General features: G+C 39.1%; 1 protein-coding gene across 2 annotated transcripts in view; it reads right to left on the reverse strand.

The window, feature by feature from the left end:
- Nucleotides 1–13,111, reverse strand: part of unm_sa34860 (un-named sa34860) — a 140,324-nt gene that overhangs the window by 65,972 nt on the left and 61,241 nt on the right. The window contains exons 1-2 of one of the 2 annotated variants that reach the window (XM_088281832.1): nucleotides 6,554–6,810; nucleotides 1,336–1,400 (exon numbers count right to left, since the gene is read on the reverse strand). In XM_088281832.1, coding sequence (XP_088137958.1) covers nucleotides 1,336–1,400; nucleotides 6,554–6,641 — 153 coding nt within the window. In that variant the 5' untranslated portion in view covers nucleotides 6,642–6,810. Of the gene's footprint in view, nucleotides 1–1,335; nucleotides 1,401–6,553; nucleotides 6,811–13,111 lie in introns of those variants that run through there. The other variant, XM_088281833.1, reaches the window with a different exon arrangement.

The raw sequence follows: 13,111 nt of genomic DNA on the forward strand, positions 1-13,111 counted from the left end.
GAAATCGCAATGGTCAGCACGGCAGGTAGACCGGAATATTTACAACCAGGAGACTTCACCATCGAGGCGATAATCAATGAGGATTAAATGAAGCTTTCTGATATTGGAGATGATGTTTTTTCCCAGAAAGCACAACAAACACATTTGACTGCAAGGCGGGTAACTCGACAACATGCTTATTTTTTATTTTTGTTGCCATGTGGAATTGGACTGCCTCTTCTAATACGTTCGGCTACCCAAATTTTCCATCACACCAAATTGAACTGTTTTTTAATCGATCATTCTATCAACTTATTGCACCGATTAATCAGATAAACGGATACCAATGTATTTTGCTTTAAAGTTTAATTCTAAATCTTTTTTCCTCAATTACTCTTTATCAATTAATTGATATAATTTTTTAAAATAATTAAACAACGCGAAATAATCAACTGTTACACAATATCACACAATTTGCTGGGTCAAACATGACAATTGCAGTTTAGTCAGAGTACGGCTGCAAATAATTCGTTTTAAAGTTGATTAAACTATTTTCCATGAATTGATTATCCTTCATTTGTGGCGTAACAAGAAAATTGGGGAACATGTTGAGCTGTTTTTTTTCCGAAGTAACAGCAGATGCCTTGCTTAATAAAACAATCTGCTTTCATGAAGCACGACAGGAATCTGAGGATTTTGACAATTTTAAGTTAAACTGTGGCTCTAAAAGATTAATTGATAAGAATTGATTCATTTCGAGACCTACAGAACTAAATAACCAAAATAAGGAGAATACCATTGAATACATCTCGGTACTGCATTGTTTGATAGTAACTATATATTACACACAATAAGTTAATTGAAATGATCAGTTAATTGTTAATCATTTATCACGCCCATTTTATAGTAGTGCATGGTATATGCTTTAAAAATCATAAAATATGGATGACTCCAATAAAGCACAACAGAACCATCACCTCATTCCACAATAACAAAGGGCGGGTGATAAAACAGTTTTAACGACTTGATCACTAGTTGAGGTGTTCTCAATAAATTTTAAACGCCATTTCTTTTTCAGGAGCGATTTTCCAACTTTTTTTAATTAGCACTCCTATTGGGAAGACTCGGGACATGGAAATCCAATTCTTGGCTTTAGAATTAAATGTGCCATGATGACTTTCGATAGTTTATTCATGAATTCAAACGAGCCTTTCAATGAACTGGGACTTCTTGGAAACTTGAATGACCTTTAACTTTCCTAAAATAAATCGGGCTGTTTTATTAAAAAGTGTAGCTTTCAGTGACCATAGTAACTTGCTCATCTATGCGGAATGAATGAATTCAATGCTCACTCACCCCATTTTTCGGGTACGACACCCATCCGAGGTCTCCCATCACAGAGCGAGAATCCAGCAGGTTAACTGTAAAATGAAAATAGCAGTAAGTGGAAATGAAAGACATGCCAAGAAAGAGATCAGATATGCAGCAGCTGATTTTTACTCCACGACGTCTCCAGGTATGGCATCGCTTTTGTGTGGCTGTCATTTGCAGATAGAATGCAAAGCAGCATTCCAGGCATCAAATGGTGTGAGGATTGCCAACGTGATCCCGTTAACATGACCATCAATTTACATATATTAAGGCAGCTCGCAAAGACGCGGCTCACGTAGACCGAGTCAAAATCTTCCTACGTCAGCCTATTTTTTTTTTTCCCACCCAATGCTGTCAAGCATAAGTAGCTGACCGTTGCAATCCTCCAAACCCAACTCATCCCCCTCCTTTAGGACAGTCCACATTAGTCAGAATTCCCATCGGTTTTTCCGCCGATAAATCACGATAACAACGGATCAACGGGAAATGTGAGCACATCTGGAACCACATTTTTATTTGTTGCTTATCTCCAGAAAAATAACCAACATTTTCAGAAAAATATGCCTCAAGGTTTGGAGACAAACTCAAGAGTGCACAATGCTGACATTGTCACACAAAATGTGAACATGAAGAAGGGTGCTTAACATGTCTATTAGAAAAACAAAACAAAAAAAAAAAAAATCACAAAAAAGACCAGAAACTGACTTCACAATGTCAGTGGACTTTCCGTTTAGAATAGGAATGAGAAATTTCAAACGACTTAAAATCGAGCCAGCTCACTCGGCTCCGCTGTCTGTTTTATAACAGCAATCACAATTCACGTTCCATTATTTCCTCGTTCTTCAAAACGGCATATTTCATTAACCTAACCACTTTCAAAATGATGACAAAATAAATGTTTCTTTGCAGCAACATATGTCACTTTAACTGTGCCGTGTTCACCGTGCATGTGAAGCGTGATGCAGGAAAAGCTTTTCATTTTTGCTCGTCAAATTTCGAGCTGCCACTGTTATTGTCTAACTTAGAGCAAAATGCAATGTTTTGAGGCATTTCTTGTGGAATTCTTGTCAAAGTGGACAACGTTAATTTTCACCTTGCATTTAACATCGATAACATTGACTAAAGCGATTGAAAAGAGGTTGAGCTGACACGCATCAGGTGCAATAAAAGCAGCTTGAGTGGTGTGGGCAGGGTTCACTTGACTTTATCTCATCAGTGATAATGTTGAACTTGTTCCGTGTTACACAGTGAGCACTCAATAAAACTGTAAGTCCAGCATGAAGAATCCTTTGTTTTTCTCTTCCTGTTTGTTTTCTCACATTTATGCAATTTATTTTACGCTTACAAGAAGTAATTGGTGAGGATCAGCGCACAGGGATGGGCACTGGACTAAATATTTTTAATCATCTGCGCAATAATGAACATGATGGAATTTTAAAATTTACATTTGAAGGAATTCAATCATCTGTTGTAGAATGTTTTGAACTCCTGTTTTTTTTTTTTTTTTTTTTAATAATGTGGCCCAGGCTGAAGCAAACTCCCCAGAGTTGACATCATTGTTAGGCTTCTTTAGACGGTAAACGGGTTCAGACAGTGCCTCTGCTGGTAAAGACTAAGTAATGCACTCAGTTTTTCCTCAAGAGCTTTGAGGCATCAACAATCTTTAATAAACATTTGACATACTGTAACTTCCCCCTTATATAATACGCACCCACAAAATAGCACTTAAAACGCTTTTTTTTTCTGTACTTGTGTATAATGCGCCCCCAGGCATTAAATAACATTAAAGTAAACATTGCATACATTTTAAATAATTTTATTATTATTTTATTTATTTATTTTATTAATTAATTAATTTATTTATTTTTATATAAAGGGGCCAAAAAATGGGGAAATTCCGATAATTTATCTATGGACCTGTTTATCTGGAGCCTATTTTAGCTGAATTCGGCAGAGAGGCATGGCACATTTTGACTGGTCGCCAACCAATCACAGGGCCAACCAAGCATTCAAACTAGTATTCACACCAGTGGAAGATTTTGAGTCGTAAATGAATCTAACACATATTTTTGGCATTTTGGAGGAAGGTGTCTGGAGAAAACCTGCACAAGAACATGCTAGCGCCACACAGGATGGCTGCACTAGCCAGCCCATACATGCTGCCTCAAATGACACAAGTCATCCATCCATTATCCAAGCCGCTTATCCTCAAGAGGGTCACGGGCGCAGACACAAAAATGTAATTTTTCCCAGAACAAAAAAATGCATGTTAGACATTCGAGTCAAAGACGCTGGAATGTTAATCAAAATCTATGGTGATGTTTTTTGTATGTGGGCAGAGTCGGTGGATGTTCTCTATTTCCAACCCTCCCCCTACACACTCCGCTAGTCTTAAAGTCTCTACTGCTCTGCTGAGAATAATAAAAGATGTCCTTTGGCGCCGATTAGACAACTAATTAGGCCATAAAGAAGAGATAAGTGATGCTGAACTAGATCATATGGGATACGTGTCTGCTTTCACTCTACCTTCAACCGTCTAACTCGTGACAATGATCTACTCGAGACATTGGGAAGAGCCGTCACTTCTCAGCGGCGGCTCGGCCTTCAAGTGCTGCACTGATATCATTTGAAAGATCGTTCACAAATTCTGAGGAGTGGATAAATTTTTAGCTTGGGACGGGGGTCTTTTTTAAACAAAAAGGCATGCGCAGTTGCGTTAAAGGCCTCAACGCAACAATCTGACGTCGGCCATCTGAAAGTGTGTACAAGTCGTCTATTTGGTGAAGTGAGCAACGTTGTAAAGCCGAAGCCGTTGTTGGAGCGTCTGGAAAATATGTTTGGCTGATTCAACATTTACAATCGGGTCGGGCTGTTGGGACAAATGATCACTGTGATTGGCTGTCAGCTAGCGAATCAGTGCACGGGACAAGAACCAGAAGGGACAAAATTGCAAAAAGGGTCAAAATTGAAGCTATTTCCCAAGAACTAAACAAACTTTGCTCATTTTCACATCTCCTCATACATAACAGCTGGCTGGACAGAAGAGCGCAAAGACAACATAATCACTCTCATTCATCACCATCAAAGGCTACCAAGTGACTATCGCCGCCAATGGCATGGAGGGGTACTACAACTCACGAATGGGCTGAATAACCGGGTTCTGTGTTGGCTTTTGTGTTATGTTTTGATCATTTTCCACTCTGACATGTCGACAGTTGGCCATGACGGCCACCAGCCATAACAGGTGCGTAGCACTTTATGTAACCTTGGAATTTCCGACATGGTCCTTTTTCTCTTCACATCTGCCTTCATGCAAGGTCCTGTTAGCTTGAACCGCGCTGGTATGATCGTAATGGCTTATCTTGTCTCTTGTTTTTATGCACACAGCCACTTTAATCAACTCCTTTTGTGTTATTTAACCCAATATGGCAATTCCACTCTCTTCATATCAACACCATCAAGTGTGATGAGTTTGGCGCTCACTAACGTGCACCTTCATATAACTGATACCGTCGTCATTAGTCAAATATTATTATTATTAATCGGCGTTCATCTGTAAAACAGATGTCTGAGCATCTTAAATAAAGTAAATTGACATGTTTGGAGAAAGCGATCAATTAAAATGAACATGGACTGACTCCAAAAAGAGGAAATTCATCAACTTGTAACTATTTTACCTCCAAAGCGACTCATCAGTGATGTCACTAAATTCAGCGAGATGTTTCCTCACTCCTGGAGCACTTATTTAAATATTCAAGGAGCCATTAAGGTCGTTGGTATTCACAGTTTCTTCCCCCAATTAATCACAAGCCTCACAACCAAGCGAAAGAAAATTGCATTTGTCTGTAGCTATAAGATTGATGGAAATAACAAATTCGACTGCCGAGCATGATATGATGGCCTTAAAAAAATTAAACTATCTTCAAAGTTGTCCAAAAAAATGTTTACGTAAGGTTTGGGTATCATTTTGATGATTATTGATTATTATTATTTTCTATATATTGTATTCTGTAGCTGCCAGATAAAGAATTAGTAAGAATTCAAGGATATCACTATTTGGCAGCGCTAAGTGGTCGCACGGAAACTAAGACTCAACTAGTTTGCTACCTAAAGAGGATTTACTGAAATCAAAACAGGAAGTAAATGTTCTGTAGAATCAAGGTGGTCTTTTAACACCGGGAATTTGTGACCCTATAAAAGAAAAAAAAGTTACTTTGGGCCCCAGCACTTAAAATTAATGTTGCACTATTTCATACAGCCTCTGCCAGTTATGGCCCCCCAAGACTCGTCATCACTTTTCTCATCAAATATACCGGAGACCAAATTCCAAGCTTGAGATGCTCCAACTTAAATTTACATAAAGCAAAAGTGGAGACGTGCTGCTGAAAATCATCTCATGTGGTCGTTTGATACGATGGCTGTATGTGTGACAGCATATAAACCAGGACTCTTGTGTGATGTATCAGGTGAATTCCAACTTTTTGAATAAATGAAGGATGTCGAGCACAAAAACAATACAAAAACCACCAGAAGCAATCAATTCTACAGCCACACAATGGGTAAACACTTCAGTGCACCTTCAACTTTGTCCAAATAAATCTATCATGTGAAGAATAAGCAGGCTGAAGAATGTTCTCCCTTTCCAGGGATAATGCCAACTAATAGCCCTCGACAATAGCCTTCATCTCACACCATTAGAATTCTGCACCGTGTGCAGACTGTAGCGTGGGAACAAAACCTGACACCCCGTTCCATGCCGTATTTACATCGCCCCTTTAGATGTCGAATGTGACAGGTGATGTGACGTGGCGGTTCAGCTTGGGTGACTTATGTCATCATGTTTGCACCAGCTGATGAAACGATAGTGACAATTTATAGCCTTTTATTAGCTTTCCGATATAAGATCAACACCGGCGGTGACTCAATTCCTCAGAGAAAATAACAACTATCGGAAAGAGAAAACGATCGTTAAAATTAAGACCTTAGTGTGTTTTCTCAATGCGTTGTCAAGTCACACGCAGTGGGTGTCAGTCCACGCAAGTGTTCAGCAAATGTTTTTTTAATTATTATTTTTACCGTTTGACATGTCTTAAGGAGGCGGAGAGCCATGCGCGTGCAACACGAGAGACGCGCGCGGTGGTCCCGCGAACTGATGAAGAACTCGCCAAGCCCAAAAGGTGAGGCTGAGCGACACACATCTTACCTTCATTCGCCGGGATGCACCACGCCACACTCCAAACCCACGTCCACGCCACCAGCCCCGCGCCACAACTCCCCCAACGCGCTTTCATGGCGCATCCAAAAAGGAAAGAATTAAAACTGGCAAGAGAAAAAAAACGCAGCCGATGTTACCGTGACTTGGTGCCTAAAGAGCGGCAGGTTCCCTCAGCAGTCGCGTGGCGAAAGCATGAGTGACGTGGATCGTCCGCTCAGTGGGGTGAGAGCTCATGTTCTGCTGCGGCCTGGGAGCTGAAAGCAACTGTGCGCTCACCAGCTGGAGAGACGCGCAGCCGTTCGGAGGGGGGCGGGGTTATGATGCCAACCTCTCCAATCACGGAGCGCCCACAGGTAAGCCCCATAGCAGGAGCCTCGTGGTGCAAAAAGACACGAAATTCCTCCTCATAATATTGACATAATGCCATTATTTGCGCAAATGTGGCCATTTAATTTGAATGTGACGCACACAGATGGGCTTCTCAACTCTCAAGTCAACTCATCTTTATTTAATAAAACATCGCTGCACTCAAAAGTGCTCTATGGGGAGCAAAAAAAATAGATATACAAAAACAAAGAGAGTTAAAACAACACCATTCTGTGAATTTATTAAACGTGAGAAATGTCAATTTTACAAAATGGTTATCATATTGTGGTTGGAGTCACGAACTGAGCTGCATCAGCCAACCCTGAGTCCGGTCCTTGAGATCCCCTTTGTAGCCCGTTTTAGATGCATCCCTACAGCAACACACCTGATTCAAATCATTAGGATTGTTACCAGGCTTTTGCAAACCTTGCTAATGAACTAATTCCTTTGAATCAGGTGTGTTGGAATATGGGTACACCTAAAACAGGCTGGATAGGGGATCTTGAGGACCAGACTTGGGCACTTCTGATGTAAGTTGTACTTTCAGACTGTTTCTATATGGCTAATATTACTGCACCAACAGTAAAACATTCTTCAAACAATCATTTAAAAATGCAATAGAGAGAAAGAGAAAGAGAGAGAGAGAAAGAGAGAGCGAGCCTTAAAATATATAATGGCTGAATTTGTTTTTGTTTTGTATATAGATATATAGATCAATAGATATATACAAAGTAGAAAATGTCATGAAAAAAACCAACACTTTTGTTCTCTTTTATTTGATCACGTTTACTGCATTTCGTTGCCTTCACCATTGCGCCATTGTTTTTTTTTTTCCCCAGACACCCTCAGGCGACAGCTAATCGAGGTGCGAATCTGTGGTGTAAACTTTAAGAATCGTGACTCACTGACAAGTGTTACTGCACTCCTACTCCGATGTCTGTTGTTAACGACACAGCCGGCCTATTCATTTCTTTTATGCCTTCCATCCATATTGTGACGTACAGGTGATTAAAAAGCTTAGTAGCAAATTCCAACTCCAGAAGAAAACCAGCCTCTAAATACAGACTATTTTTAATGAGAATCATATAAATGCTGAATTGCATTTCTTATTCATAAAAGCATATTCGGAATGTATTTTAAAACTTTTTTATTTTATATCTATAATGCTTTACCCTCTTCAACGTGTCATTTGAAAGATGTGTTATTAACTCCGTAAAACACATTCAACTCTTATATTATAATATGCATTATTTTCCGATATTATGACCTGCGATTGTATTATGGTGGATTCTTAGGTCAAGTGCAGTGTTTGTTATTATGTGATCAGCAACATAATTAGCAGAGGTAATATATTCCAATAAAAAGTGTAAGGGTGAATCTAACAGAAAGCAACACCAATAAAGTTTTTGTGCTAGTTAGTACTCTGCATCTTTTGCATGCCTATTCCGTGTTCTTTCCACACATTTTATTTAAACTTTCATCACAAGTCTAGTCCTTCCAGAAGTCACTCTAGTTATTTTATTCCAGTTTTTTTTTTAAATAATACTATTCCTGTGTTTTTCCGATGACAGCCCCAATGCACTTTGTGTTCACCTACTGCGAAAAATGTGGGATGCTACATACCAGCTGGCATGACCTCCTTTGTGCATCCTAAACATTCTCACCTTTAGTAGGAAATAGAATCGTTAATATTTTTGCATCTTCTTTACGCAAAAGATGAGCATCGTAGGTGTATTATCAGGGTGTTGACTATGTGAGTGTGCGTGTGTGTGTGTGTGTGTGTGCACACGCATGTGACAGCGGGTGTGGAGGTGGTTGTGGGACGCTTTTCTGGAGGTGTTGCTGCTTAATTCTCCACAATGTTTGTGGAGAAGAATGCCAGAAAAAAAAACCTTCAAGTCCTCAAAACACATTCTGAGATGATGATGAATATGAGCGTGATTTGATTGTGTAATGTATTGTTAGTTGTTTTTTATATTTTTTCTTTGTAGCTTTTTTTTTTTTTTTTTTGCATGGTGCATCTATAGCTGGAGTGTCAAACTAATTTTTGTCGCGGGCTACATCATAGTTTTAGTTTTGCTCGGTGGGCCATATACATACCCATATGCAGCATCATCATCATCGTCATCGTATTATTATTACATGTACGCAACAAAGTGATGGATAACCAGTTTTTCAAACTAGAATCCAGGAAAATGTTAGTTCAACGACCATTCAATTAATTTTAAAAATGTGATAGCTAAAAAAGAAAAAATGCTTTCAATATTTTAACATTCATTGTTTTAAAATTTGCAATTTTTAGCAAGAAACACAAAGTTGTGCATAATTTGCCTACGCGGGCCACATATGATGATGTGGCGGGCCGAATCTGGCCCCAGGGCCTTGAGTTCAACACCTGTGTGCTATGAGGTAACTTGTATCACCGGTGATATGGTAACCGTGGTATTCATCAAATCACTCATTTTTAGGGCTCACAAAAAAATAAGTCAAAAAAAAAAAAAAAACACACCAAAAAAAACATTGCAAAGGCATTACTTTTATGGATTAAAAAAACAAAGCAACCCAAAATATGTTTGTGTGGTACTGACTACAGTGCATACAAAATCCTACTGAATTCTCGCGAGAACAGGCTCAAGTGAAAACACGAAACAAACCAGCAAGTAAACACCTTCAAGCCCTCACGAAGCGGCAGAACAGCAATGTAACATCAAAGTAGGCCATGCCCTTCAACATGTCAACCGTTTTTCACAGTTTTTTTGGGAGATGTGTGGCAACTGGCTCGACTCCAGCATGCGGCACCGTTTTATTTCCAAGCGCGCTGATTGGGTGCAATGAAAAGTGATGATACCTTGTGGGCTCAACGATCAACTGTTGGATTGTGCCAGCCCGCTCATGTGGGACACCCGAGGGGAGCGAGTGAGGAAGGTCAACTGTGACACACAATAGAAACCCACAAGCAGCCACGACATGATGGCCGCTTGTAAAACGTAACGAGACTCGATGCAAAAAGGGTGTCTCAAACGGTCTGCCTTTACAAAGATAATGATCCTTAAGTTTCATGAACGCAATCGCATGGGAATTGATTTAACAATATGGTTACGTACTGCGCAGGTGGCAAGAGGCGCAAAATTGTGATAAGCGCGGTTAGTCATGTGTTCCACTCACTTAACTACAGGCAAGATTCAAAATGAAAGCGAGAGTCTTGTGCGTTCGACTGAAGATGAATCACTCTCCATATTTGTGCCGTAAGCGAACGACAGAAGCGGGCATTCTGTCAGTAATGACGGGAAAAATAACCCGACCGCTAACCCTAATTGGCAAGTTATCAACCTTCAAACAAAGTTCTGCTATTCAGACTCTTTGGCCTCCAGTTGAACCCGAAACATGGAACTCATGTTTTGGGTTTAAAAAGAAAGAAAGCTCCCCAAAATACACGCACACACACACACACACACACGCACACACCCTTGGGCATCGTTAAGCCCTGCTTAGCAGCTCAGTGAGTCTGGCAGGCAGCGCTGCTGATATTCTCGCTCTATTTTGGCTGCTCCCCCTTTGCATGCTGCTCCAAATCCTGCTGCTCTTCTTTCACACATTTTATCTCCCAACTCAGGACTTACAGAATATATACTTCATGTGAGAAGGGGTGTGTGCGTGTGTGTATATAGGGCCACAGGGATAACTTATTCTAAGTGCAATCCTCAGAAAGGAAGAAAAAAAAAAAGAAGCCTGGGAATGCATGACAAGCTTCTGCCTAAACCCTCAAAGACAAAGTGTTCCCATTTAGACTAAGTGCAGCTTATGATAATTTTATTACAGTAAGTGAAATACGCCATTCTATTTGAAATGTAGTCCAACACAACATTCAATATGGCTTCTGTTATCAGGATTTTATATTAAAGCCAATTTCTCATTGCAAAGCAGTGTATTCAACATGTAAAGAACAAATGATATGCAGGATACGCAAAGCGAATGTAGATTTTTACGGAGTCACATCCGATGGATGTAGGTACTGCATATCATCGTTGTCCTTGCGTCTCCGAAAACCACTACTTTTTAAAGAACTCAAAAAACATTTTGTGATTGGAGTTAGCAAACGGCGCATCGTTAAAGTTGGTACCTTCAATTGCTATCCTATACTGTTGGGCACACGACACATCGCTAATCCTGCAGTATAGTAGATGTAAAATACATATTGGAAACAGTGTCTGTTACATCTACGACTTACTACGACTATTTTGCGACTGTTTTTATCGTGTATGAAATGCAAAGGATTTACCTGATTTTACTTCTGCAGACATTTCTTAGTTGCAATTACATTGCCTTATACTACAATGTGAGTTGGCCTAATATTTGCAGATTTCAAATAATATGCAGGACATAAATAGTACCAAAATACCCAAAAAAATTGTGTGAGTTGATTTTTGTTCAGCAGTTTTGTGCTGTCCTTGAATTGAATTATTTTTGTATTTATTTATTTATTTATTATGGAAGAGAGCCCTTTGCGCTGGGGAAAAAAATAGGGTGGATTAGTTGTTGGGTTCAAACCCTTTGTTGGTGGGTTAAGATAGTGGATCTTTTATAAATGCATTGAAAAATGTATCAACAATGAAATATATTGAGAGCACAAATTATGCACATAGGCAGATATTTAGTTCACATTTAAAATGTAATTTTTGTCATATTGTACATCTGGTCAGGATGTTTGTGGTTGTGTAGCACTGATGAAAAATCGTGCATTTACATTATTCATCCTTGATCTACTGTTTGAATATTCAAAAGCATTTCATAGCTGTTGAGTGGACTGGAAAATATGCTGATTGTTTGTGCAACAAAAATAAAACATTTACTAAGTTAACACGCTTCCAGCTCAACTCAACTAAAGAATCCAAACAATAAAGCCGTAAAAAAAAAAAAATAAATAAAAAAATCCAGCCACTTAGCTGGTGGTTAAATTAGAGATGCGTCTGACCCCTCGCCACTTGATATTTACAATGCAGACGGAATGGTGACTTATGCTCTCGGAACATTATGGGATGCCAAAACTGGCACGGTGCCATGTATTTGTGTCGTGGCTATTTGCAGAAGGGAGTGTTTGAGGTGCGATTAAACTCTCATCAGAGGACTGCGACACATATTTGACTGGTCCAAACGTCATGGCGGCCATGCTGCAGTTTTATAACCCGCTATGCCATCTTTCTATTTTATTTTATTTTTTTATATCGATCAAATTCATTTCTAAAAGGCATTCACATCCGTTGTATCTAGTTTCGCTTTTGTTGTCTTTGCCAGTACAGCTCCTCACTTGCCAGCTCTTCCCTCATCCATTTACCGCTTCAATTTTTCCTCTTCTTGTCACATCTCTTTTCACTCTACAAACTTTTCTGAAGCTTATCTCTTTTTTTTATGTATTACTTTACTCGCTGCCTTCAGAACATAAAGTAACCAACTCATAAACTACATACACACACCATCCCAATTCTGAAATCATGGATTTTCTCCAGCCATTAACCTACAATCCCCCCCCCCCTCAATGCCCAAAACTTCCACTCTGGCATTTCTCATTGCCTGCCTGCATGTGTGTGGAAGGGTGTGCAGTGCAACACAAAATATATAAAGCAGAGTGTAAACTAAATTTCTCCTTTGAGGGATAATAATAAGTAATCAGTGCAAGTGAACCTTTTTAAAAAGTTAAAGCAAGAAATGAATTAAGTAATACAATTGTAGCCATACTTTGAGACAATATACCATCATTTATTCCCCCTCATTATGAATGTGTTTGCAGTGAATGACTTAAAAATAAAACATTTAAAAAAAATAATAAAAAAAACGTTTTAGACTAGCAGTCTTTATTTCAATAGTTCTAATATCTCGTGCCTGGACTAATTTTCCTATGTGACCACAAAGCATTTATCAGTCAACAGGTGACTACATACTGATGACTTTAATTTGCCACATCAGTGTCCGATTTACAGCCAATCAAACATACTGACTGAACACTAAGGTCAATGTTCAGTTGATGCCAACCAAATTTGAGATTTTTTGCAAACTCATACTTGGCTTGGAAACGAGTAGCTTGTGTAAGGGGACCTAATGTGTGTGTGCGTGTATATATATATATATATATATATATATATATATATATATATATATTTCAAGCAGAATTAAGATCCACATCAT

Source organism: Idiotropiscis lumnitzeri, chromosome 18 (assembly GCF_059441095.1).
Source record: "Idiotropiscis lumnitzeri isolate Australia: NSW breed Sydney's pygmy pipehorse chromosome 18, RoL_Ilum_1.0, whole genome shotgun sequence".
NCBI classification, from domain to species: domain Eukaryota; kingdom Metazoa; phylum Chordata; class Actinopteri; order Syngnathiformes; family Syngnathidae; genus Idiotropiscis; species Idiotropiscis lumnitzeri.